The sequence below is a fragment of the Gloeophyllum trabeum genome (assembly GCF_000344685.1).
Source record: "Gloeophyllum trabeum ATCC 11539 unplaced genomic scaffold GLOTRscaffold_00004, whole genome shotgun sequence".
Classification (NCBI taxonomy): Eukaryota; Fungi; Basidiomycota; class Agaricomycetes; order Gloeophyllales; family Gloeophyllaceae; genus Gloeophyllum; species Gloeophyllum trabeum.
This window is the reverse complement of record NW_006920413.1, coordinates 1,439,221-1,462,403: the sequence shown is the minus strand read 5'-3', so window position 1 is coordinate 1,462,403 and position 23,183 is coordinate 1,439,221. Positions and strand designations below refer to the sequence as shown.

The window sequence follows — 23,183 nt, the reverse complement described above, 5'->3', positions numbered from 1 at the left end:
CATGATGGAACCTGTCAGCTACAGCATCGCTCTTGAACTCACGCTCCGCCTGCGGAAAGCCGCCAATCTGCTTGGTCGTTCCGCGAGGCACGGCTCGACCTCAGATTGTTTGTTGTATCGACTTGTAGCAGAGCTGGATGCATACGTAGCGTGCGTCATACAACTAAATCACATTACCAGGTTCCTGACTGACGTTATCTACAGAACTACCCTGGGCAATATGTCTCCCCCCTTGGCAGATTCATACCATACTACCTCATTTCCACCAACTCGAGCCCTGATGGGCTTGCAACCACAACACTTACCTTACGGGTCGACAGCAAACCTGAATATGACATCGGCCTCGAATAGCTCTACCTTCGTGACGCAGCCGGTACCGTCGTGGGACGGACCGTTTGCCTTGTGGAACCCTCCTCGATGAAGCCATGATTCTCTGACAATTTGTTATTCCTACGTTTTCGAGGACATTGCCTTTTGTAGCTGAATCTTGGGCACTTGTATCATTGTTTACTTGTAGCTTGGCTAGACTGTAGATGACCCGATGTAATCCTAGACAGAAAGATCTCCTGTAGACATAAGACTAGACGCCTCTTATCGCGATGCTACGTACTGCGACACCACCAACCAATGGTTCAACGTTTCAACGTCCAAGCGCTGACTATCCTGGGCCATATAGTGCGACCAAGCGCAACACTTGCTTGATGCAGAAGAGGGCGGAGCATCAGCAAATATCGAAGCTAACGAGAGCTTCTCCGAGTCTACCTGCGCAAATTTCATCTTGTTAGGCAATATTTCACTGGCTACGTGCATATGACCAAGAAGTAAACTACGGCGCAGCACGCCATGACAGCAGACTCGGATAAGGCAATGCTTTCAGAGCAGGCGCAAAACAGTGAGTGACAAGTATGTCCGCAGATTCGCAAGGTTGTGGGTAGCGTAAGCCGGACTGCGCCCAGTGCCAGGGAGCCGTCCAATAGCAGTAATGACTGGGATCCAGAATGAAGTACGCTCGATGAGAGTATCTGCCATTATAGCACGGAAGTTTCGGTGCAAATAACAGCAGGTCCAGTATTCGTAAATCTCCAGTCTAGTTTGAGTACTGAGCAGTTGCTCAAAAGGGAAGCAGTGCAACCTTCTTGCCATACGCTGACCACATTTTTAGCCTAAAGATATTGAATACTGGGCAATAAAAGCGCCTCTGGCGCCCCAAATCATGCGGAGAGTTGAGAACAGACCGGCCTCGAGGGCCGCCATGGTTGACAGCGGCAATACATCTCCAGCTAATGCTGTATCCCGTCAACTGGCATCGTTGCGTAAGTGGCGCTAGGTAAGGCGGAAGTGAGAGAATCCGTCATGTTCCGGCAATGCATGAAAACCGTACCATTTAGAGAAGGAAGAGGAGTTGACGAGAAGACCTGCTAGTAACTTTCCTCTCTGAGTACTTCAAATCTCAGCTTGCACGTACCCATGCCGTAGGTGGTCCGAAACCTTGCGACGAGCCACTGCTCAAAATAAGTGGCGGCTACATCGGGAAACAAGGCCGACAGGAGGAGGCTTTGTTCACCCCAGAACATGGCTCGGCCCTGGATAGCCATAGAGTCAGACGTTGTAGCTCCACTCAGCGACCGTGGTAGCTATACTTTGTTATTCTACGAAGAAGAGAGGGTTCGGAGTACAGTAAACCTGGACAAGGGCGATGCGAGCGGCAAACGCCTAAGAACCCGGATATTAATGAAGTAACCATTGGACATGAGGTGTTCTCGCAAAAGAGCAATCCTTGTACCTTCTGGTCGACAAATTTGAGTCGTGTTTGCTCCCCAAACCCAAGTTCATGACAGCGGAATTAGCACAGACCGGGCAAGTGGGTCTCTTGTCGATTGTCCATCGGACACCATGAGATAACTAGAGGATCTTTGAAGTAACGGCTTGAATAAATCGTGTCAGAAATGGGTGACCCGTCTGTTTCCGTCCGCCGTCATCGGTATTCAGAGTGTATTGACGATATTACGATAGAGTGGAAATGGAAAGCTTGCTTTGAGCTGCCAATAAGCTACGAATGCGGACACAGCACGGTGACCCTGAGCATGCGAATAGAAGTCAAGTCAGCACCGCATATTTTGGAAATCTGTTACGAGTGTTTTGATACACCTACATGTCGAAATCAAAGGTGGAAGTACTTGAAGGTTAATGTGGCACTGGCCATGTGTACAGCTGGTACAAACAATACCCATGCACGTGGGAAATGTGGTTATGCTGAGTCAGCAATTGGATGTCGCCCAAGAAAACAGCAGCGCGTCTGTATTCACAACTCTTTGTTGTTAACCAGGTCTATCGTCGACGCTCAATATGGCCTCACATTTGGTACGTCTTTCAGCTACGTTACTGGCGGTGCTCTCTGACCTGCGCACAGGCAAACATCTTTGGAACTGAACAGGACCGAGTGAACTGTTCCTTCTACTATAAAGTAAGTGGTTCACCACTTTTACTCGAAGGCCGTCGTTTGGCTAACCTGGGCTCTGCCATCTTAACAGATCGGTGCTTGTAGACACGGGGATCGCTGTTCCCGAAAACATATCAAGCCTTCTTTCTCCCAAACTATACTCCTGCCCAATGTTTACCACAACCCCGCTCACGACCCAGTGTGCAAGCTGACGGAGCAGGAGCTGCAGGAGGGATTCGATGCTGTATATGAGGACCTGTACTGCGAACTGGCGAAGTTTGGGCATCTTTTGGAGCTTCATGTGAGTCCCCGTTTCCTACTGATGCTGGGCTTGTTATTAATCTGGTTTCTAGGTATGTGATAATGTCGGTGATCATCTCATCGGCAACGTATATGCTCGCTACGAATGGGAGACGGAAGCACAAGCTGCAGTTGATAATTTGAACAATCGGTGGTATGCTGGTGCGTGACTCCTCAATCCTCGTTGTCATCATTGACCAAAACAAACAAACAAAATGTGTTTCCAGGCCGTCCCTTATATGCTGAATTATCTCCGGTCACAGACTTCAGAGAAGCCTGCTGTCGACAAAATGAGAATGGAGAGTGCAACCGCGGAGGTTTCTGCAATTTCATGCATTTACGGTTACCCTCGAAGGAGTTAGCACGCCAGTTACGACACGGGCAAGAATTGGAGCGCAAATTGCATCCACCGAAGACTGATGGCGGTGCTGGCGGATGGGAGCCTCCGAAGCGAAGTGGTCGCAGCGCGAGTCCAAGGAGAGGTGGACGAGACGGTGAGGATAGGTGGACCCGCAAGGGAACGGGAGAGGATCGGTGGACGCGGAAAGGTGGTGAAGGTGAGGACCGATGGACGAGGAAGTAGAGTCCTTGCATTGCTCAGTGCCGTTATCCGCGTGCGTTGGCCATTGTATCATTCCGTGGTGTATTAATTTCGTTCCCTATCGTTGGGACATATCAATCAGGTCAATGCTAGCTCGATTTGCGCTTGATTGACTCGTCACCTTTACGGAGCATGCCTTCCGTATCGAATGATGTGACACCTTTCATCATTGTCGTTGACTCATGGCATGTACTAAGTAGCCCCGCCGGTTGGCATAATCACCCGGAACCAGCCATACTCCCTAAGTGATGAGAGGGCGTGGCACGTTGGTTGCAGCCAACGACGTGTGCAGCGATTACGGCAGCGCCTACATACATGCATCCGCCGGCAAGGTCATATTCAACCGAGCATGCGAAATATGGGTCACGTTGACAAGACTTGCAGATATGGGAAACCTGTTCAGACCATCCAACCACGGTATAGTGCCTTCGGCCATTCTCTGACCAGTCCGGGCCATTGGACCACAAAGCTGCATCACTGAACGTGGTAAGAACGAGCGCTTATACAGTACCTCGGGCACAGACTGACCGATCTACCAAGGGGCTCAGTAGTTTGCCAGATAACGACAATGATTGAACCCGAGCGAAGGATTCCACGTATAGTAGCCTCGGGGAAGCGAGCCCGAGCAGCTGGAAGAAAACAGGCTTCAGAATAAGTGTGGTTGTGACCAAGGAAAAGCATACCCTGTTAAGGTAAACTGCGAGGCACAGCGTGAAACAAGTTCCCGGTCCGTTGAGAAGAAGCACTTCAGCGAAGGATGTACTTCTTTTGTTTGTCAAAAGCGGGAGGACTGTCACATAATATATGCAGCTGAGTAGCGAATACAAAGCAGTTGGTGGAGTGCTGAGAAGAGTTTGATGGACCCGTCGAGCACGAGGAATAGTCAGGACCGTGTACTGAAGGGACGCGCTACCCTACCGGGCGTGAACTGAAATACCGAGGTGTACATTGGGATGAGCACACACTGAGAGAGTGTCTGAAGTCGTTAACTTTGAATGTTCCATGTCGTGCGCCTTTCGCGCACTCAGCGCATCCCCTTCACTGATGATATACGTCCGAGGCCGATAGCGGGAGAAATCGAGAGCGGACACCATGATGAGGGCTTCGCTCGTATGCCCACCTGTGCTAGGGCATACAGGGACGGTCAGCCTTCGAACAAAAAACATCACATACCAGATCCCAGGAAAACAGCTAGACTGCAAGGTTCCGACTGGCTTCGTCTACGTGATCCCTCCCTCGGCAACGATACATAGTACAGACGCCCTAGGAGCAGCAATACCACAGCGAGCACAACCAGTGACGCGTAGCCCATCCTTGCACTTCAAAATACTGCAGTGAGATGCGACGGATCAAACTTGAACGGAACCGACTTCGGCTGAACTCGAAGTATGCCCCAGGTAACGGAAGCAGAATGCTGAGTGAAGTACCTGAGCTCTGTTGCCTGCGAACGCGCACGCGCCTAGCGCCACAGGCGCGACCTGTCTGTAACTGCCACAACTGACCTCAATTCTGTGCCTTCGTCCGTCGTCATCACGAAGTGCAATTCCCAGTTTATCTTGCATTCTGCTTCAGATGATGTCGAGCGGGAATGGCGTTGACTGGGAAACTATATCAGCCCTTAAGGCGGCGGTACGCGATTGTTCTTCGAGACGTTTGACTGTGGCCACCAAGTGGTATGTTGTATATCTCAAGATGTCCGTCAACAGTGTCTGAAGAAGCATTGTAGGGTCTCGGAACTGCTTCTCTCTGTACCTGAAGCTAAGCGTCGCGTATCTGGGCAACTACAAGATCAGACGTTTGAGACGTCCACTCCTCCTCGTTCTCGTGGTGCCCGTGCATCTTTATCGTTCAGTCACCATTCTCCTGGCCCCTCCGCTCACAATGAAGGACCTTCTCGGCATGCCGCTTTGGCTACAGAGCTGCTCCATCACCCCGATGCACCCACATATCAACCCCTACCGGAAGAGATAGTCGCGCAAGAGCGGGCCTGGGAGGAGGAGGAAGAAGATGCGCTGATCGCTGCTCAATCGCTCTTTGATGCACGCGAGTTTCTGAGAGCCGTGGCTATTCTAGACAGGTGTCGAAGTTCCAAAGCACGGTTTCTGTCCTTGTATAGTCGCTTTCTGGTATGTCGATTATTTCTGCAGACGTCATTGCTAAATAGATACCCCGTGGCCCAGTTCAGCGAGAAGAAAGCAGCACGGGATTGGAACGGTTCTGATAGTATGTGACTTGTAAGTTCATGTGGCTTCTCTAACCCTTTCGTACAGAGAAGCGAGACCAACAACCGCATCCGATCAACACATCCTTGAGAGATTTATTCCTTGCCGTTCAAAATGCTGAGGATCCATGGCTCCTGTTCTTGTGAGAGGCCCGGCCGCTTCTTCTCGTCGAGATGCTCATCGGCCGACGCCAGGAAGGCGCTGTTCTTGTCGCGCATGCGCAGACGTGAGGAGACTATCGAAAGTCTTCTGTTGTCTTTATCCCGCTATCCTTGGAACTGGTCTGCATGGACTCTACTTGGTCAGTGTATAAGTGATGGAGAAGAGGTAGATTCTCGGGATCTTTCTGTCCGTGGTTATTCATGGCTCATGAGTACGTAGCTTCAGTCTCTCCTCACGATGTTGCCACTACCGCCTACCCATCCTTTGGTCCATATCTTCCAAGTGAAGATGTCGAACCAACTCGAATCAGTCTCAGACAACGAACTCGGGCTCTGTGATCGCCTTCTCGGCGAAAACTTCTTCCCCAAATGGACATGGCTCATGATTCAACGTGCCCTGGTCTTGTATAATTTGCATAGTACGCCACCCCGCTCCTAGCCTGGTTGTGTTCGGTACACTGATAGTATGATAGCGTATCCTCCGGCTGCAGCACAGTTCGAGAAAATCATCGCAGCGGATCCTCACCGTATTGATGGCGTAGATATCTATGCGAACATTCTCTTCGTAATGCACGACACCGTTAAACTGTCCAAGCTCGCTTTCGATTACCTTGATCAAGAGAAGGATCGGCCCGAAATATGCTGTTTAATTGGTACGTGCAACAAGGGTATCTCCCCTAACCCAGTCTCACTCTTGGGGTTCAAGGTAACCATTATTCTCTCCGCGGTGAAAACGTTCGGGCGGCGGAATACTTTCTGCGGGCTACTCAGCTCGATTCGACATATGTGTCTGCTTGGACTCTGCTAGGCCACGAGTATATCGAACTGAAAAATTCTCATGCGGCTATAGATGCTTACCGCAGAGCTGTCGGTGAGTGCTGGACATGAGATGTTTCGATCACCCTGAGTACTGATCAGAGGAACATAGATTTCGACCGTAAAGATCATAAAGCTTGGTTCGGCCTGGGTCAGGCATATGAGCTCTTAAACATGCATACATATGCTTTGTATTACTACCAGCGCTCAGCGGCACTGAGGTGAAAGGCTTCTCTTTTTGTGTTTATGATCACACTGATGTCCACCAAGCCCCTACGATGTACGGGTATGGCAAGCTCAGGGCCTATGCTACATGGACTTAGGCAGGTTCGTCATTGTGCCCCGTACTTAATTTACCCTTTAATAGCCTGTGGTAGACCAAGGGAGGCCATCGATTGTTTCAAGCATGCGACGCGCGGAGAACATCCTAATATGATGGGCATGTATGAGAAGATTGCCAAATGCTACAATGAGCTGGAAGAATATGGCGAAGCTGCAGCATATCACCGCAGGATTGTGGAAGCGTCGAGACAAAACGGTAGGATTCTTCACATCTGTGCGGAACACGGGTACCTGACCGACTCCTTGCTTCAGACAAAAGCGTGGAAGAGTTTTCTAAGTCGTACATGTTTGTAGCGCGGTATCACATGTACCTGGGGGGAGGTGACCTGGAGCTTGCGAAGGAGTACCTGGAGATGTTGGCAAACAGTCATGCGGAAGAAGTTGCGCAGGCCACGGAGTGGCTGAAGAAAGTCAAAACTATGATACAGGCGAGGTCAGACAGGTCAATTCGCTGACACCGAACATATAGTACCTGTATGATATCTAGGAAGCATCTATCAATTTTCTGTGATAAGTCGATGCTAGTCTTGGATCTTTTGTGCAAGTGAAAATCGGCCTACCCTGAAGTCGAGACAGTTGTGGGTTCACGCGGTCACGAGGGCCACAACCCACGCAAAGCACAACAAAGCAGAGGCATGGCAGAATCGTCTGGCTCGCCGTTTGCATACAATACTGCTAATGCGCACCAGTTCAAGTCTTTCAAGACCGGCGCATATGGCCCGACATTTTCTGTCGGCAAACCCGTGTCCCCCAGCGCCCTGCCGTTGACCTCGTCGACTTCATCAAGCTCTGCATCGAGTACTACATGGCCTCAGCAAGTTAACCACGCGGAGCATACGCCTGCCGCGGTAGCAAATAATGATTCCAACTCTTCAAGACTGCGACCCCATCTCACTGAGGAGGAAAACAAGATCGTGCAGGAGACATCGGCAAAGTAAGCATACGCTCATTTCGTTGCCACAAGTCCTTCCTCACGACTGCAGAATTACCTCGTCTCTTGCTGGAGATCACCTTGTTACTTTGTTTCCTGATGTCGACAATCCATTCGTGGACGGTGATGATGTGGTCAAGAGGTTGCTACCATATCACGTGTATCAGCAGCCGCAGGAGGATTTGCAGTACGTGATGAAGGCCGCCAGGTGGAGCAAGGGCAAAAGCAAAGCTACGGAAGTGAGTGCACTAAGAGAGGAGATTGCAGGTTCGCTAGTCGATTTGCTGTAAAGCCTTCCGCTGATTGGATGTTCAGAGACCAGATTCGCTATCCAGTGTTTCAAGCGACAAAAAGCCTTGGAGGAACGCTTCAGACGAGCCAGGATAAAAGCTGGCAAGGTTTGTCCATTGCCCTTTCTTTCGCCCCTTGCAGTGTAGCTCAGTGCTCTTCAGCGTAAAGCTCCGGATGATCAAGCATACATCCTTGCTCAGGCCATGCTGGAAAGCGAACGGAATGAGAACATACAACTGAACGCAGAACTCCGGAGCGCACGCTCAGAGCTAGAGAAAATCGAGCGCGAAAAGCGACTGCAGTCCGCACCTCCTCGCCCATCCTACTATCCTCAGCCCGCTGGTTCATCCTACGTCCATCATTATCGACCATATCCCTATTCTTATACGCCGACTTATACACCTACGCAATCCTACACGCAGCAATACGGGGCACCCCCGCCAGGTACCCCGGTCTACAGTCCAGCTCCTACCCCAGCACCCCTGCCAGCGCCAACGCCAGCCCCGACTCAGTCTACAGATTCATCAAGCCAGAACCCCGTACCATCAGGACCCGTCCCTGTGCAGCTGCCTGTCTCTTCGCTTCCAGAACTGCAAAGGATCGGCATTATTCCCGTCCCTGTGTCATCCGTGAAGCCCGCCGAATCTCCGCCAGCAGCTATACTAAAGCACTTCAGTGGCGGAATGGTGTATCTGGACGTGAACGTAGGGCTCCTACAACCGGCCCAAATGAGCGGGCTGGCGATCCTACTGAACACGTTGATGGCCAGGGGGACCACCGCACAGTCTACATCATCTGGGGGAAGTTCGGTGGCAAGTCCTCCTGTAGTGGCTCCTTTAACTGATGCAGGCGGTCCGTCCGGGCAATAGATTGCCTTGTACTGTCGTATGGGCAGCCTTGCTGCGTCCCGCATTCGAGGGACGAGTTCGAGCGGCTTTATCATTATTTTGTGCTACTTTCGCATTCTCCCGTGAAAAGACCCCGTCCGTGTCCAGCTTGTTTATTTCAACATCCTCCGTGTGGAATAGCATTACATACTGTAGCGTCTAGATATAATGAGTGTAGGATAGAGGTGGTTCTACATATGAAAAGTCATCGTGCAGTGCTGTCTGCCCACGACTCGACTTCAGTCACGGTCATCTTCAGCTCCCTTGAGGCGCCGCCTGCGCACATCGATCTTCGCGGCGTCCCGCTTGCCTTGCTCGTATAGCTTTCTGTCTTCGCGACTGCTGAAACTGACGTCGGGTCGCTTATTCGAGGTGCGGAGCTTCACGCCCTGCGATTTGAGGTACTCGTCCCCGATCGCTTTGGAGTTTTCCCTGAAGGCGATGAGCTGGCCCTCTGACTGCCAGGAAGGACCTGCTTCAGGCTGTTCGGGTTTCGGTTCAAGTTTTGGTTCGGGTTTTACGGATCGGCGCGCTTCGACTTTTGATTCGAGGGAGTCGAGGTCCAGCTGGATCTCGTCGGATGCGTCGAAATCCGCCCTGTAGTCGTCGTCGCCCAGAGGACCCAGACCGCCGACATCGTCACCGGAGTCATCGTCTTCAGGTGCATAAGCTGGATAACCGCCATTCACTGCCGGCATAGGCATCTCCTCTGGGTCTTCGTCTTTATGGCGTCCGTAAGGGTGTAGATCTTCTGAACGCTCGCGCTTGAGTTCCTCGTCTTCTACGTCCTCAACTTTCACTTTTCTGTCTTGTTCCTCCGGTTTGACGGATTCCAGGTTTCTGAGCCGATTCAAGCGTTGCCGGTCCTCGTCGGCCTCGATCTTGTGGACCTCCACAAGGCGATGTTTTTCGGCTTCAATGGCTTTTTGTACTTCAGTCTGTTTGTCTTTGTTGGCGAGGGTGCACAGGCCGTGAGCAACGCCTCTTTTGTACAGACTGGATGAAGCGAACGTCGAAGACTGGAGTTTTCACCGAGAAATGGAATACCTACTTTTTGCCGCGGATGCCCTTGGCGAGGTTGTTATCTAGGGCCCACCTTGAAATTAGATTGTATGCCTGATAATCCAAGTGTGAGAGGCAGGCATATCTCCAGCTCGGACGCTACGACAAACCATTTCAAATGCGTATGCTGCGGCCACAGTCTGCTCCGCCAAACCTAACAATAAAGTACATATAGCTTTGCCTTGACAGTCTCGCAGAGTCTCACTCACCGTAAAAGCAGACGCGTACATTCCCGTACCTACCAAATGTCTCACTATAACTTTGGCAGTCGAAGAAGACGGTCATCGCGTACGCAGTGTCGTCTGCCCACGTCTCCCAGCGCACACTTGCATGCTTGACATGTTCAATAACAACTACCCTGGAGCGTATGAGGGTAGTCTAGGGCCAGTAAACTCGTTATTATCGGTGGAACTCACGACATGCCAGCGCTGTTAAATGATGAAAAGATAGGACTACTCAGTCATAGGAAGATGCATACCGCTTCAATTTCTGTTGATCATCCTCCTTCGTAAGGAGATCAGCCTGGGTCACGCTATACTGGGACATAAGCTTGGAGGCCATCCTGTAACGTTTCTCGTAAGTCGGAACACATTTTCCGTGTGCATATATGCGCGATGTTCCAACCTCATGGCCTGTTTCGCCTCCTGCTCTCCTGTGTTTTCGTGATTAGCAAGGGCCAACGCCTTCTTGATCCTTTCCAGGACAGCATCGTCCACGTCCTGTGCTACGGCAATCGCTCAGATGGTCAAACGTCTAGAGTTTGAGTTTGACGTACAACGCTCGTTCACATCCCCCGTTGTAGGGGCAGCATCCGTGGCAAGGATTGTAATACGGGCTCTCAGATTAGGCTGCTTCCCTTTCGCGCTCCCTTGTTCCGATGCGCGTTTCTGTCGTTTAGCAGGCGGTTTCTTGGACTGATGTACAGGATAAGAAGGTGCGCTCTGACAGTGTGCGGGCAGTTCTCACAGAGGAAGGGCCCCAATCATCATCTGAAGGATCCTGAGAGGGTGGTTCATTGTCGGAGGGATCACTGTCCGAGTGTTCCCAGTCGGGATCCCGTTTGTTTGCAGAGCGTGCCATGGCCGCAGATAAGCCTCTGGCCGCGCCTATGACTCTATGGGTGCTAAGAAAGTCGAACTTACATACGGTGGCTAATACACGGACATAGACACGGGTTCCCTGCACATGCGCGGAGTTGGATATCATAACGTCGGAGTCGGAAAGGAAAGACAGGCACGGCTCTAGACCGTCAGCTGCAGCGGCGAGCGTTCCCAGAATATGACCCAGCGGTCTGATCAATACAGTTATGTCCTGCACTGTCTAGCGCTGCCATAAGACGCGCTCTGTTCTATCCTTCCACCACGGAGCTTGCGGTCATGATGCCTTCCACCTCCCTGGCACTCGTTATCTTGCGGCATGCAATGTGCCGCCAGGCAGGCGTCATGACATCAATCGTAACAACCCCAAAATGAGGTCTCCACTCCGGGAACATCGCTTTGTTTTCCGTATAAAACGCATGTGGAGCGATCCTGTGGTTATATTGCACATTCGACTCGAATACACGCTCTGCATACATTATCGGTAAGTGAAAGTCTACGATTTTCCGTGCGTCCTGCCCTGACCGGTCGCCGATCTTTACGCAGGATTGGGACAATGACTGAAGAACTGATGGCGAAACGACCGTTCGACTTCCCGGCCGAAGTCCTGCGTGACATTTTCGAGCTCGCGGCTCAGCACGATCGTAGTACGGCCCTGTCCTTGACGCTCGTCTCCAGCTGGGTACGCCAATGGGCCGACCCAATCATCTACCACACCGTTGTCCTCGAAACCAACCACGCTCTCGAGAGCTTCATGACAGCTATCTCACGCAAGTCCACCCGGTTCGTGGAGACACAGGTCAAGCACCTTGGCATCTTCGCCATGGGCCCAATACAGTACATTGACAAAGTGATCTCCGCCTGCTCCGGCGTTAACAGTCTCGCCTGTGGCTTTCCCCTTCCCTGGTACGCCCGCATCGGCGGCGCAAATACCGTCAAGTCCATTGAACCCCGCGAGCAGCATCTCCTTGGCCTGTCATGCCGTGACGGATGGGATCCCGCTCTTATCGGCGCCTCCGTGACCCACTTGCGCATTCACATTACAGGAAACCACCTCGACCCTGAGCAATTCAATCGACTCAGGCAGCTGCAATCATTATCGCACCTCGCGATCGTTTACAGGCGGGGAACGACCGGCGCCGCAGCCGTCGTGTCCGACATGCGGGGCCTTCTTGATACCCTGGGCTTGCAACTGCTGCTTATCCAGATTGCCGGTTTCGGAAACGCCGCGCATGAGGATGAGGTGAAGGAGCTGAATAGGATCGCGATGTCTACGGAAGGGGATGTAAGGTTAGTGGCTGAGAAAGCGCCACTATCAACCGTGCGGCAGTGGGAGAGTGCTACGAGGGGTGGCTCAGGCATATGGGATCATGCCGAGGAGGAGGTCTATAGGAGGCGAAGAGCCATGGCCGATAGGGCTTAATGTTCCGACTTGGTTAGTCCACCTGATGCACTCAAGTACTGCTCGTTGGTCATGTTCTTCCATCATCCTGTAGCTATGGATACCCCGGAGCCAATTGTATTACTATGGAATTTTGTATCAAGGATGGAAGATACCCTTGGACTGCGGAGAACCTATGCACCCTTATGCCAGCCTTCTTCTCTTCTACGTGCGCCTACAGATCATCGGATAAGGATACTGTAATTTGGACTACTGAATGTTAGATGAAGCTCTTCTCGACATAACTCTGATAATGTCGGCGTCTGTGGGAATGATGAACCGTTTGTTACTATGTACCCCGCAAATGCGGGGTACGTAGCAGATCTGAACTACAGCAGCATCGCGAAGAACTCCATTGTCTCCGCCGGGCGGTCCCAGTGTGCCTAAACACATTTGCACCCGCCATCAGATACAGTATCCGTAGACAGTTCGAAGGTACTCACGAAATGGTTACCGTCCATCGCTTGTACCTCCAGCCCTCGACCTTTCCCTCCCTTCTCAACATACCCACGCACATCATCTTCCATCTTCCACGCAGCCCATACCATCTCAACCATGCTCTCCTTGCAGTAAATGAGCTTCACCTTCAACCGAGGGAACATACTCGCAAGCCCCTCGTCGTACCATATCTTGCGCGCGTTCTCTTTGTACACTGCCGGGCTCATGAATCGCAGCCCGCCTTCACCGCGCGTGAGCGCGTCGGGGAATGTGACCGCCTCTAGCTCGCTCGGTGTGAATCGATAGAACGTCGGCCGCTTGTCAGATGGCGGGTCCTCCGGGGGACGCTGGGAGAGGCCCTGAAAGCTGCGCGACGTGAGGTCGGGGTGCTGGTAGTACGAGCTAACCCAGACATTGAACCGCTTGATGCGTTCTTGGAAGTCCTCGATCGACGGATCCCGCAGCGGGTGGTAGACATCAGTGAGGACGGGATAACCGTAGACATACATCGGTGCATCTGTGCGTGACATACCATACGGTGAGAATCACGACCAGCTGGCGGTGATGTTCTTACTGACCGTAGCTGATGTACGCCCGCAGATAGGTGCGGAAGAGCTCCTTGTCTTCGTCAGGCGCAAGGTCGAGGTTCGCTATTGCCGAAAGGCCAGTGGCGTTGGCAGAAGACCAGCCCAATACCGTCAGCCCGCCTGGAGCACCCTCTTCACCTAGGGGCGGAATACTGGCTTGGCGGATATACCAGGCGAGGAAGGCTGCGAGCTCGAGCCCCAGCTCTCGCAGGATCTGTGCTTGATCCTCATCGCGGGCACTCTGGATCTTGGCGATCTCCTCGGGCGTGGTGAAGGTGCTGCCGGGGTAGTCCCGCCTGTTCAACAGAACGATGCGGAGCTTGCGCTCTACCCCCAGGGGTACCAGCTTGTGGAATATTGCTAGTCCACGTTAGACATGCGAGTCGATGCGATAAACAGCGCGGGTCTGCACGTACAGCTGTGGTAGCTAGTCCCATGAATGATGACCAGGGTGGTGTATGTTTCCGCTGAGGGTACTCCACTGTCCTCAAAGTAGAACTGTATACCCTTGCTGGTCAGAGGCTCTGAAATCATCTAGGGTCCCTTTGGCAAACGTCGTCAGCCTAGCGGACGCAAGTGACTCAGTACTACGTATGCCCTTGAAAGTCATGGGGTAAGTGCTTCTCGAGCTAAAGAATCGGAGAGCCGCTGGGAAGGCCTGAAACTATCAATAGTGCTCTGGGTTGTTAGTCATCGTCATGGTGAGAAGCATCTAGGTGCAGTGCTTCGTTAAACTGGCAAGGTAACATCCCATGGGAACCTAAGGATTAGTGTAACCCCTCACCGGATTGGCGTTAGGTCATGCATCCGTACTTCAATGCAGCGGAACGATAATGAATTGAACTTAGTCTTCGTGCCGAATAGAGGGCATGAGCCCCAGTTTGATGGTGTAGAGCTCTGGACAAAGACCAAGCGACGAAGACCAACGCAATGCATAAGCAAAAGGGGTTCTAGAAATGCCTCCGAAACGGAAAGTGAGTGAGGAGAATAACGATATATCAGAGCTCGAGTCAAGCGCGATACTGGGAATAAATAGTAAATAATACGATTGGTTGAGGAATGGGGCACTAGGCGCGAGAGATATTACCTATAGCTACAGCAGTATTTATGATACAGATAGATTGTGTTTGCGGAAACAGTTGCCGAGGTCGCAGCCAGCTGAGATTTTTTGATAATGCGGAGACTTCGTGAGGAAGATCCCACTCCTTGAAAATGGACGGATTAATGGTAAGACTTTATCGTTCTATACGACAACGGATGACCGAAAGCTCACGGGGCAGCAATGATACATGTCCTTAGTCACGGTGTCATCTAGACCAATGGCTCCGCCCTCCTCTGGGATGTGATTGCGAAGGACGTGGATCCATTCCAGACTCATCCCATCTGCCGGGAGAGACCACCACAGTCAATCGTTACTCCACTGTACCAAAGTAAGCTGTTAACGAACCTGTACCCGCCACTCATGAACTGGCCTAGCCTATCTTCCATTCCCTCTTCATCCGTACGCCTCACCGCCGACACAGTGAAGGGCTGTGTCGGCGGATACTGTCCTTCCGTGAGGGCATAAGGATGATCATAGCTGGTCAGATTCTGAGCCGGTCCGCCCTGCCAGGTCTGGATATGAGGACCGACAGCGGCAGCACTGGGTGCTCTACGAGATTGACTGATAAAGGGCACCCGTTGCTCTTGATGTGTGGTACCCTGCGGCGAAAAGGCTTGCAGCGGCATTTGGTGATGTACGGAGTAGTTCGATGTCGACGCCGCTCTTAATGCCCGCAAATCTTCTTCCTCGTTCGATGGCTCCGGCTTGGGTATTCTAGGGCGATCCATCCCCAAATAAAGGGGCGAGTGAGGAGACGTAGACGGGCCAGCTCGTGGAGACATCGGCCAGGATCCTTCCGGCGGTCCAGGCCAGGCCACTCTCTCAGGATTACGTCTGCTATTCGACCGCCGATCGCCAGATGCACTCTGGCTCCAGGTCAGTGACAAAGATCGGTCAAACATCCTTGGGCGTCCCACCCGTGAACTTGACGCAGTCGCTGGAAGCTCTACTTGCCCATGGTAATCGAAGCCAGCAGGCAGAGATGACTTCAGCTGGGTCCTATATCATACCTTCAGAGATCGGCGTGGACCGAGAGTAGTCGTGCTTCACTCACAGAAACGTATAAGCCATGGTCCATTTGGTCGACGCGAACTCTAGAGCCCTGAGAAAGATGGCCACGTCCGAAAGGAGTCCCCGGACCTCTGGATTAGACATGATATCCGGAGCCTTCGTATGGGCCTCACTGGCCGCTCGGTCCTGCCTCGCCTTGATATCCCAGACATTCATAAGGAGCAAGGCGGCACAGATATGGGAAACACTGATGAGGTTCGATAAGTTGGAGAAACCACGTTGGAGTTGCACGCCTATGATCCGGGCACACGCCCTAGCCGCCTCAGTACAGACAGCAAGCGCGGGGTTCTCCAACCCTCGTGGATCCTCGCGACCTTGTGTACCGGTGGGCGCATCAGGAGCTTTGATGAAAGGACGATAGATCATGATTCTGGCCAGATGATACGTGGTGTATAGCGTGACGGCCTGGTTTGCGAAGATCGGATTTTCCATTGTCGGTGACCACCGTACTGCTTAGGACAAAGAGGTGTGGTCAGTACCAATATCATCATCCGTATAAGTATCTTACGGTGAGCAGGTATCGTCTCATACCACTGTGCCAGAGCGGCATTCATCTTCTCAATCGCGCGTGAACGCCAGTTGGGACCGAGTCGGCGCAAGACACCTTGCTGCTTATCACTAGAGTACTGTGTAATGCATTAGTATCCGGAAACTACACGAAGGGATATTTCATACCAAGGTACGGGCAGCGAAGGAAGTGAGTTGGGTTAATCGGACCCACGAGTTGAAAGCAGTGACAAGGGACGGTTTCCCTGCAGGCTGCTTAAATGCGAGGTTGGGGTCTGGATGCTCCCAGTATTCGTCGTCAACTTCCGACGGTAGATCAACGTCAAAACTAAGATAAACGTTTGTGGCCTCAGGATTGACGAACGTAAAAACTGTCCATCTAGGAACTTACTCCTCATCTCTTGAGCAGCAGGGCCTCCCTAGTGCTGTGCTCGTGACTCTGTCGAAGGCCACTAGCAGCCACCACGCTCGCTTCCACAGCTCACCTTCGGCAGGCGGAACCTTGGCGTAAGCCTTTTTGCGATGAATCCCCTTATCTTGGGCCTTCCGAACACCAATCTCGATGAGAAACCATGATGATGGGTAGTGGTCGTTTCCCCGGAGGAACATGGCTTGGAGCTGCGCTCGGTAAACAAGTGAGCACAAGGACAGAGAACATATTTCTAAGGGTCCGCCAAACTCACACTAAAAGTCTGGATCTCGAATAGCGTCGCTGGCTTGAGGACACTCCGCTTTACCATACATATTTCTGCCCACGGGATGGTGAGCAGTCCGCCGGTTAACATGATCGTGAACACTCCTACCTATGGCCACATTGTAATATTTCCACCCAGCCGTACGCCATCTGAGATTTGGAAGCTCCTCCTCTGAAGGAGGTTGAGAAAGTCCAGAAGTGACAGAATTCACTTCGCACAACACTCGATCGTCATCGGACCATCGACTGGCGACCGCGAACAGTGTAAAGCAAAGACACGCAAACCACGCATCATGCTGATGATAGCCGGAAGACCATAGTCGCTCAAACGTTGGTCGATGAAGGAGGGGAAACTGGCTGTTCGAGTGCTGGAAATACAGAGAGATCAGCTCTTCTGCCAAGTCGGGAGGAGGCATGTTCGCTGAGATGATGGGTTCGAAGCGTGCAATGTCAACATCAGCGCCCTCGAATGTCATCTCCCACTAGATATCCCACGTAGGGAGAAAAAATAGAACGCGTCAGTAAGGTCTCGTAGCAACGGACATGGTTGTTAGCATACGAATGCTGACGTCCATTGAACCAAATCATCTTCCATGCCGGGATGTGAAAGACTACTCACCGGTGGCATCGTCCAGAACTCTTGGCGTCGCTCGGGTGATTTCCGCGACGGCTGTTCGGGCTCTTGTTGATCGGTCATCTATTTAAGATAACCAGTCTAGCATGCAATGGACAACTGCGGACGTCATACCGTTGTCAGATGCATCCTTTTCATTTTCCTGGCCGGAGTAACAAGCTGCAAGCCGCTACTCTTGCCATGGAACCGACGCCAGATGGATGGTATGCCCTTGCCGCCTTCGACTTTAGGTCTGCCACCTTCGTTCGATACCGGCGAACGGACAGCTTCCACAGGACCTTGATCTCGAACTATCAAGCGTTTTACCTCCTTTCCGTAATCCAATTCGCCGTAACATTCAGAATCGGAGGTAGTCGAATCAGAGAATATGGATTCCGCATCTGACACCGAGTCCTGCGGCACTCGCGAGATAGCGGAATGAGACGTCACTGAGTAGGAAGCACGCCGACGGACAGGCGGGGGACCGGGTTGCCCGGCCGCTGAAGTGGATGCCCAATCAGGGCCGGCGAAGGTAGCAGCGAAACTGGAAGCAAGGTAATTCGTCGATAGTATTGGAGCGCTCGGTGTACGTCGTATTCGAGGGGACTGAGTAGATGTGCTGACATGAGGGGAGTCGGACTTGCGACCTGGGGGCTCATTCTTCCAGGAATCCCGTATCACGGGTGGACCTAGGAATTCCGAAAAATCCGCTCCTGGTCGTAGCTGTTGATGTAGTTTTAGTGAGATGACTGACTCCAACTGCCGCAGAAGATAAACTCATGGAATGCATAAAACCATAGAACACCTCAGGAAGCTATGGCATATAGCAAGCGACGTGGCAAGTGGGAGTAATGGCGGGTCGCTCACCTTGTCCAGATATGCTTCTAGATATTCGACCTTATCTTCCAGCGCTGTAACATATCTGTAGAGTTTCATATGTGGGTGATTATCGGAGATAAAACCGTGATGCTACCGACGCTTTTGGGGGACCACGAGGCTTAGAGCTTTCCCTAGCACGATCCATCGCAAAGTCAGTGGCAGTAGGTTAATACTCCAAATTATGGCCGAGTCGATGCGACGTACACGTATGTGCAAGGCTTCTGGTTCTGAGTGCAATTCGTGCAGATATTGCCCGGCATTTTTGGTCCATCACATCGGGTTTTGCGTCGGCGACAGAAATCACAGGCCCTTTCTACCTTGCGCTTGCCTGTAGATGCGGAACGCCTGGGATAGGCGGGATGCGCAGACGAGGACGGGGAATCTTCGATACTGATGACATGCGTAGAATAAGGAGAGTAAGGAGAGTGCTGGTCGGGCGGTTGCATTAAAAAAAAGTCAAGAAAAGGCACAGAGGCAGCAATAGAGGCGGAAGAAGGTAAGAGTGGGATAGTCAGGGACTTAAAGGCATTCTGTATACAGATCTATAAAGGAAAGAGGGCAAGCACAGGAAGGGCGCTAGCACGTTTCGACTCTGGTAACCGCACGCGATGCAGATCTAGCTGGATCTTAGATCCCCTTCCGGCTTCAGTTCAATGCAATCCGGGTGCGCCCGGCAGTCCCTCTGTTTCCCTCTCCCTCTTTCTTCCGTCCCACCAGTCTCGCCAAGCTGCTTGTTATCGCCTTGTGTTTTAACAAGCCAAGCGGCAGACACGAGCCTTTAGAATAGTGCCCGGTTGTAGGCAGTGTGGCAGGTTGACGGATACATAAGCTGTCAGTGCTGTTATTACATCCGTGTCCGAACACCGCTAATTTGTTCCCCTCGTATCCACATGCGGGTTGATTGACCTTATGATTATCAACCAGGTTTTGCCGAAATATGTTGCGGTACCGAGGGCGATTTCTCTTCCTTCTCCGCAGTCTATCAAGCTCAACCGCACATCCTCGAAAACACTCATGCTTCACAGTTGCCAGCAAAGGGCGTTAGGCCGACGGTCTTGTCGGGCGTGAAGTCAGAGACTTTGCCACAGCCTGCTAGCAGAACCGGTCGCTGAGTTACTCTCTATTTTGCCGTCACTTCGCAGTTGGAGCCTGACAGTGCCTAACGTGATCTAAATGAAATGTGTGTTCTGAGCCGCGCAGCAGGGAAGAGACTCCAAGGGATGAGAATGTTGATTCTTTCTATAGGCCAGATAAGATCAGCCTTGATTGGGTCTGTTGTCGGCCATCTCGTGTGCCTGAGGTCATGACGTTGTGAAGCTACCCCATTATCATCGTAACTCAGGCGGCTAAAGGTTTTTGCGTATGTCTCCTCTCGAGGCCTTCGGCTTTACAAAGCTTTACAAGCAATGAAAGCCGAAGGCCTACCGAAGGTAGGCAGACATGTGCACAGGACACAGTCGCGAAACCCAATTCGCGCTATTCTGGGTGAGCCTCGATGGCAGTCTAGAGATAGCCCCTCTCCTGCACTGCATTGTCCCGGAGGAAGGTATCGGAATCCGTTTACCTGCATTTTGACGCTCTCGATCTTAGATCGGTGTACCTAGTTACTTTGTTTCGTCCGGAAAGGCGATCACGCAAGTCGACAGTCCGCAGCATATGTGCGCTTATAGCGCGAGGTTAGTCCAAGCGTATCGACCGCTGTTGCGATGAACGCCTCGTTGCCGGGGTCGCAGGTCAGCACTATACTATTGTACAGGATAGCATGGGATGCGATTGGTGCGCAGTACTGATGGTAGTACATGCGCCTACAAGTCCGCGGGCACGGAGAGACACGGACCGTCACTACACGACAATACGGACCGCTCCCTTTGCCGCGGTGATCCCGGTCATAAACTCGTCAAGACCGGCCAGCCCTGCGATGCGTCTATTTCAGAAGTCTGAGGTTTCTCAAGATGAAGAGAACTCACTGAGGACCAATCGATGCCGTTCAGCCCAAGAGTAGCGTAAGAGTCGTTGTAGGGCGAAGGCGAATTCACTGGCACATAATGGTACACGAAAATATCCTTATTCGATTTGGTGTCGTGGAAGACGGCTTGACCTCCCGGGGCATATACGTTACCATGCGAAGCCAGAACTAGTGTTCCCCCAGTTTTGCGCATGTCGACACCCGACTTGTCGACGAAAGGACCATTCGGCGAAGACGATCGACCAACGAACACCTGTCATGTTTATATCACGGAGGAAGATTATAAATCGGTAAACTCGTAAAGGCACGGAACTTGAAGCACCTTATACTCATCCCCAGGCGCTGGTAAATTATTCGGATCGAAGCCACAGCAAGTACCTGACAAAGAAGAGACGTGAGGGATGCAATAGCGCTTTCATCTCACGAACTTACCACTACTGATGAACAGATAGTGATAGGAGCCGCGTTGCCATATGAAAGATCCCTCTTCAGCATGAGAACCCGTAGCATTGTAGGACAGTTGTGCAGGCGAGCCGACGGTACTTTGAAGGTTCGACCCCAATTGCACTTGGAAAATATCATTCTGACGAAAATGATGAGTTCCTACGTGTTGCCGTCGAATCCCCTGCTACTAACCCAGAAAGAACCTAGGCAAATTCAGTTGGGCAGAAACTATCTATGCTACTTGTCTTACCAAATGATAACCGTGGTACGCCATCGCCGCCTACGATCAAGTTCGGGTCGATACAATTGTATTGGGCACCCGTGGTAGACTGTATCACGAGTCCGTGATCTGTCCATGTACCAGGGTCCATGGTGGGGCTAGTTGCCAACCCGATCCCCGAATTCTGAGAACCGAAGGTGGACACCGAGTAGTATGCGTAATACTGGCCGTTGTGGTAGGACACGTCGGGTGCCCATATGTCGTCACGCCCGGCTGTAAAGTGTTGTGCATTGAATTGTGACATCAGATATTAGGATCTGATAAATTGCAGGAACTCACGAAGCTGAATCGTGGAATCGTTCGGCAAGATGGAACCAACTTCCGTCCACGGACTATGTACATAAATAATGAGTTAGACGATATGCCAAGGAAGGTGTAGTCTCACCCTGCCAATTGTGTCGCTGTCAGAATGCCACCTTTATCGTGGGTCGTAAAGAGGAAATATTTTCCATCACTTTGGCGCTGGACTAAACTGGGATCATGGACGAAGAAGGAGGGTCCCTGCAGAGCAAGAGGATTAGGGTATGCCGCTGCTGCATCGGGAGCTGGAACTCCGATTGCGCTGCAAGCCAGTGAAAGGATCACGGCAGACAAAGGACCTCGCATGTTGACAAGCAACGGCTGGACAAGATAAACCCATTAGAGACACAGGTATCAATTTATAGCCTTGACCAATCTGCGAGCATATAGCAATCGGACCGCTAGCGGTCACGGAGCGCGAGTCTGTTCTGCATGACTCTCCGGAGCAGGTGGTGCACGCAGTCTCAAGGGACATTAATCCGAGAATAAATCAGGCGCGGACCGATGAAAGCAGGTCAGCAGGGATGGCGGGGCTAGATAATGCGGGAGCATTAGAACGCCAGCCTTCCCAAGGTACGCATGGAGAACGTACACGGTGGAAGTCGTGAGGCGGTCAGAATCCTAATTCTGGTCCATGCCGAGGGAGGTTTCTCGACGGATATAGTTAGATTGCAGTGGGAAGGGAGCTGATCTTCGGACGCAGTCCCAGAAGAAGTTGAGTTAGTCTGTCAAGACGACGTCAGAAACAGCAGACTTACAATAGCCTTTGAGTTCAAGAACGCTCGTTGCGGAACCGCAAGGGTGTGAGGGTGTGGCTGAGCAGTGCTGAGAAACCACGCGATCCAGCACGTGATACAATATTATCGCTCCCCTTTCCGGTTGCGTCTTGCTCAGCGAGTCCCAGTGTGCTGCAGGAAGTCCTAAGACTCGTATCCGCCGTCTGCCCTGTACGTCTGCCACGCCTTAGCTGTCATTTAATGTGATTTGCTTTCATCCCTTGGAATCGGGCATACGTTCTTGAGGTTCGTGCTTTCAGGTCGTAAAATCCTTGCACACAACCCTGATCTTCGCCGTTATATAGAGGCAGCCGTCACAATGCTTGCATGTTTTATCATGGCACATGGACTACGTTCGGCATCTCTATCTACTGAGGCCCTGCTACCAAGGATCGCCTGGTCGTGTCGTAATATGTCCTCTCGACCGTCTGTGACTATGCAGTCTCCACCCTTGGTCCGTCCTTCTCCGCCCCCTTTACCGGCGGAGCAGCAGCAAGAGTTCGAGGACCTTGTGCGTGCTGCACAGGCGCCCCTTTCCAGACCGTCGGACCGGTCGGAAGCAGAAGCTGAGCTTGCCATGCATCCGGATGCTCGAGCACCTCTCAAGGCGGAGTTCGAAGGCGAAGTAAACCCCAGAACTGGAGAAATTGGCGGGCCGAAAAGAGAACCAGTGAAGAAATGGCGGGACGATGAGGGTGATTGGAGCTTTAAGGGACGGGTGTCTGATTTCTGAGGTTGCGATCTGTCACTCATACCACATGTTTGTATGTAATGGTGTGCGAAGAGATTTCGCCGAGTGAGAGTCCAAGCACGCCATGCGCCTGAGGGCTGAGGCCTGAGCGCTGAGCGCTGAGTAGGAATTATCCTATCGTGCCCACCTATTGTGTTTCTGATTTGCTGCTCACTTGGCCTCTTTCAATATGCGACCCCCTGCA

General features: G+C 52.0%; 10 protein-coding genes across 10 annotated transcripts; 5 read left to right on the top strand and 5 right to left on the bottom strand.

The window, feature by feature from the left end:
- The first annotated feature begins 2,294 nt into the window (after positions 1-2,294).
- On the top strand, positions 2,295-3,567 carry GLOTRDRAFT_73916 (RNA-binding domain-containing protein). Its single transcript, XM_007866192.1, has 5 exons — positions 2,295-2,361; positions 2,411-2,464; positions 2,532-2,741; positions 2,794-2,902; positions 2,968-3,567. The coding sequence occupies exons 1-5, from the start codon at positions 2,347-2,349 to the stop codon at positions 3,321-3,323; spliced, it is 744 nt and encodes a 247-aa protein (XP_007864383.1). The 5' UTR covers positions 2,295-2,346; the 3' UTR covers positions 3,324-3,567.
- A 173-nt stretch (positions 3,568-3,740) lies between these two features.
- Positions 3,741-4,653, bottom strand: GLOTRDRAFT_39219 (oligosaccharide biosynthesis protein Alg14 like protein; the record flags this gene model as incomplete). Its single annotated transcript, XM_007865804.1, has 5 exons — positions 3,741-3,810; positions 3,870-3,970; positions 4,025-4,237; positions 4,307-4,461; positions 4,515-4,653. The coding sequence occupies 5 exons, from the start codon at positions 4,651-4,653 to the stop codon at positions 3,741-3,743; spliced, it is 678 nt and encodes a 225-aa protein (XP_007863995.1).
- A 187-nt stretch (positions 4,654-4,840) lies between these two features.
- GLOTRDRAFT_115254 (TPR-like protein) lies at positions 4,841-7,402 on the top strand. Its single transcript, XM_007866191.1, has 12 exons — positions 4,841-5,014; positions 5,068-5,467; positions 5,522-5,564; positions 5,612-5,705; positions 5,758-5,890; positions 5,945-6,143; positions 6,198-6,377; positions 6,431-6,595; positions 6,653-6,761; positions 6,811-6,867; positions 6,918-7,078; positions 7,135-7,402. Exons 1-12 carry the CDS (start codon positions 4,914-4,916, stop codon positions 7,335-7,337), a joined length of 1,845 nt encoding a protein of 614 aa, XP_007864382.1. The 5' UTR covers positions 4,841-4,913; the 3' UTR covers positions 7,338-7,402.
- A 115-nt stretch (positions 7,403-7,517) lies between these two features.
- GLOTRDRAFT_137623 (uncharacterized protein) lies at positions 7,518-8,973 on the top strand (the record flags this gene model as incomplete). The annotated part of the gene is made up of 4 exons (XM_007866190.1): positions 7,518-7,816; positions 7,866-8,080; positions 8,129-8,211; positions 8,266-8,973. 4 exons carry the CDS (start codon positions 7,518-7,520, stop codon positions 8,971-8,973), a joined length of 1,305 nt encoding a protein of 434 aa, XP_007864381.1.
- A 180-nt stretch (positions 8,974-9,153) lies between these two features.
- Positions 9,154-11,148, bottom strand: GLOTRDRAFT_137622 (uncharacterized protein). Its single transcript, XM_007866189.1, has 9 exons — positions 11,020-11,148; positions 10,829-10,967; positions 10,678-10,777; positions 10,532-10,615; positions 10,470-10,481; positions 10,263-10,411; positions 10,164-10,207; positions 10,043-10,107; positions 9,154-9,987 (listed from the first exon to the last, which is right to left on the bottom strand). Exons 1-9 carry the CDS (start codon positions 11,131-11,133, stop codon positions 9,231-9,233), a joined length of 1,464 nt encoding a protein of 487 aa, XP_007864380.1. The 5' UTR covers positions 11,134-11,148; the 3' UTR covers positions 9,154-9,230.
- Positions 11,149-11,568: 420 nt separating this feature from the next.
- Positions 11,569-12,573, top strand: GLOTRDRAFT_73911 (uncharacterized protein; the record flags this gene model as incomplete). The annotated part of the gene is made up of 2 exons (XM_007866188.1): positions 11,569-11,634; positions 11,697-12,573. Coding segments are annotated over 2 exons (943 nt in total), but the record flags the coding sequence as incomplete, so codon positions are not given.
- Positions 12,074-14,150, bottom strand: GLOTRDRAFT_73909 (uncharacterized protein; the record flags this gene model as incomplete). Its single annotated transcript, XM_007866187.1, has 4 exons — positions 12,074-12,974; positions 13,035-13,546; positions 13,608-13,976; positions 14,033-14,150. 4 exons carry the CDS (start codon positions 14,148-14,150, stop codon positions 12,921-12,923), a joined length of 1,053 nt encoding a protein of 350 aa, XP_007864378.1. The 3' UTR covers positions 12,074-12,920.
- A 1,618-nt stretch (positions 14,151-15,768) lies between these two features.
- Positions 15,769-18,332, bottom strand: GLOTRDRAFT_38048 (uncharacterized protein; the record flags this gene model as incomplete). Its single annotated transcript, XM_007865728.1, has 9 exons — positions 15,769-16,238; positions 16,298-16,415; positions 16,465-16,624; positions 16,688-16,914; positions 16,980-17,092; positions 17,238-17,472; positions 17,610-17,687; positions 17,739-18,103; positions 18,194-18,332. Coding segments are annotated over 9 exons (1,905 nt in total), but the record flags the coding sequence as incomplete, so codon positions are not given.
- Positions 18,333-20,245: 1,913 nt separating this feature from the next.
- GLOTRDRAFT_58475 (glycosyl hydrolase) lies at positions 20,246-21,809 on the bottom strand. The gene is made up of 8 exons (XM_007866186.1): positions 21,558-21,809; positions 21,452-21,504; positions 21,143-21,385; positions 21,085-21,095; positions 20,881-21,031; positions 20,771-20,826; positions 20,450-20,701; positions 20,246-20,395 (listed from the first exon to the last, which is right to left on the bottom strand). Exons 1-8 carry the CDS (start codon positions 21,776-21,778, stop codon positions 20,369-20,371), a joined length of 1,014 nt encoding a protein of 337 aa, XP_007864377.1. The 5' UTR covers positions 21,779-21,809; the 3' UTR covers positions 20,246-20,368.
- A 558-nt stretch (positions 21,810-22,367) lies between these two features.
- Positions 22,368-23,119, top strand: GLOTRDRAFT_99304 (uncharacterized protein). Its single transcript, XM_007866185.1, has 2 exons — positions 22,368-22,494; positions 22,554-23,119. Exon 2 carries the CDS (start codon positions 22,586-22,588, stop codon positions 22,979-22,981), a length of 396 nt encoding a protein of 131 aa, XP_007864376.1. The 5' UTR covers positions 22,368-22,494; positions 22,554-22,585; the 3' UTR covers positions 22,982-23,119.
- Positions 23,120-23,183: the final 64 nt, after the last annotated feature.

Excerpts from the sequence above, each read along its gene's own strand:
- GLOTRDRAFT_73916 (XM_007866192.1), top strand. Across the intron at positions 2,465-2,531 it reads ACTGTTCCTTCTACTATAAA|ATCGGTGCTTGTAGACACGG; the intron begins GTAAGTGGTTCA and ends CCATCTTAACAG. Across the intron at positions 2,903-2,967 it reads GAACAATCGGTGGTATGCTG|GCCGTCCCTTATATGCTGAA; the intron begins GTGCGTGACTCC and ends ATGTGTTTCCAG.
- GLOTRDRAFT_115254 (XM_007866191.1), top strand. The coding sequence starts at position 4,914 with ATGATGTCGAGCGGGAATGGCGTTGACTGGGAAACTATATCAGCCCTT. Across the intron at positions 5,015-5,067 it reads TTGACTGTGGCCACCAAGTG|GGTCTCGGAACTGCTTCTCT; the intron begins GTATGTTGTATA and ends GAAGCATTGTAG. Across the intron at positions 5,468-5,521 it reads CCTTGTATAGTCGCTTTCTG|TTCAGCGAGAAGAAAGCAGC; the intron begins GTATGTCGATTA and ends CCCGTGGCCCAG.
- GLOTRDRAFT_137622 (XM_007866189.1), bottom strand. The coding sequence starts at position 11,133 with ATGGCACGCTCTGCAAACAAACGGGATCCCGACTGGGAACACTCGGAC. Across the intron at positions 10,108-10,163 it reads CAGCATACGCATTTGAAATG|GCATACAATCTAATTTCAAG; the intron begins GTTTGTCGTAGC and ends TTGGATTATCAG. Across the intron at positions 9,988-10,042 it reads AAGGGCATCCGCGGCAAAAA|TCTGTACAAAAGAGGCGTTG; the intron begins GTAGGTATTCCA and ends CGCTTCATCCAG.
- GLOTRDRAFT_58475 (XM_007866186.1), bottom strand. The coding sequence starts at position 21,778 with ATGCGAGGTCCTTTGTCTGCCGTGATCCTTTCACTGGCTTGCAGCGCA. Across the intron at positions 21,505-21,557 it reads ACAGCGACACAATTGGCAGG|TCCGTGGACGGAAGTTGGTT; the intron begins GTGAGACTACAC and ends TTATGTACATAG. Across the intron at positions 20,827-20,880 it reads CTATCTGTTCATCAGTAGTG|GTACTTGCTGTGGCTTCGAT; the intron begins GTAAGTTCGTGA and ends CTTCTTTGTCAG.
- GLOTRDRAFT_99304 (XM_007866185.1), top strand. The coding sequence starts at position 22,586 with ATGGCACATGGACTACGTTCGGCATCTCTATCTACTGAGGCCCTGCTA.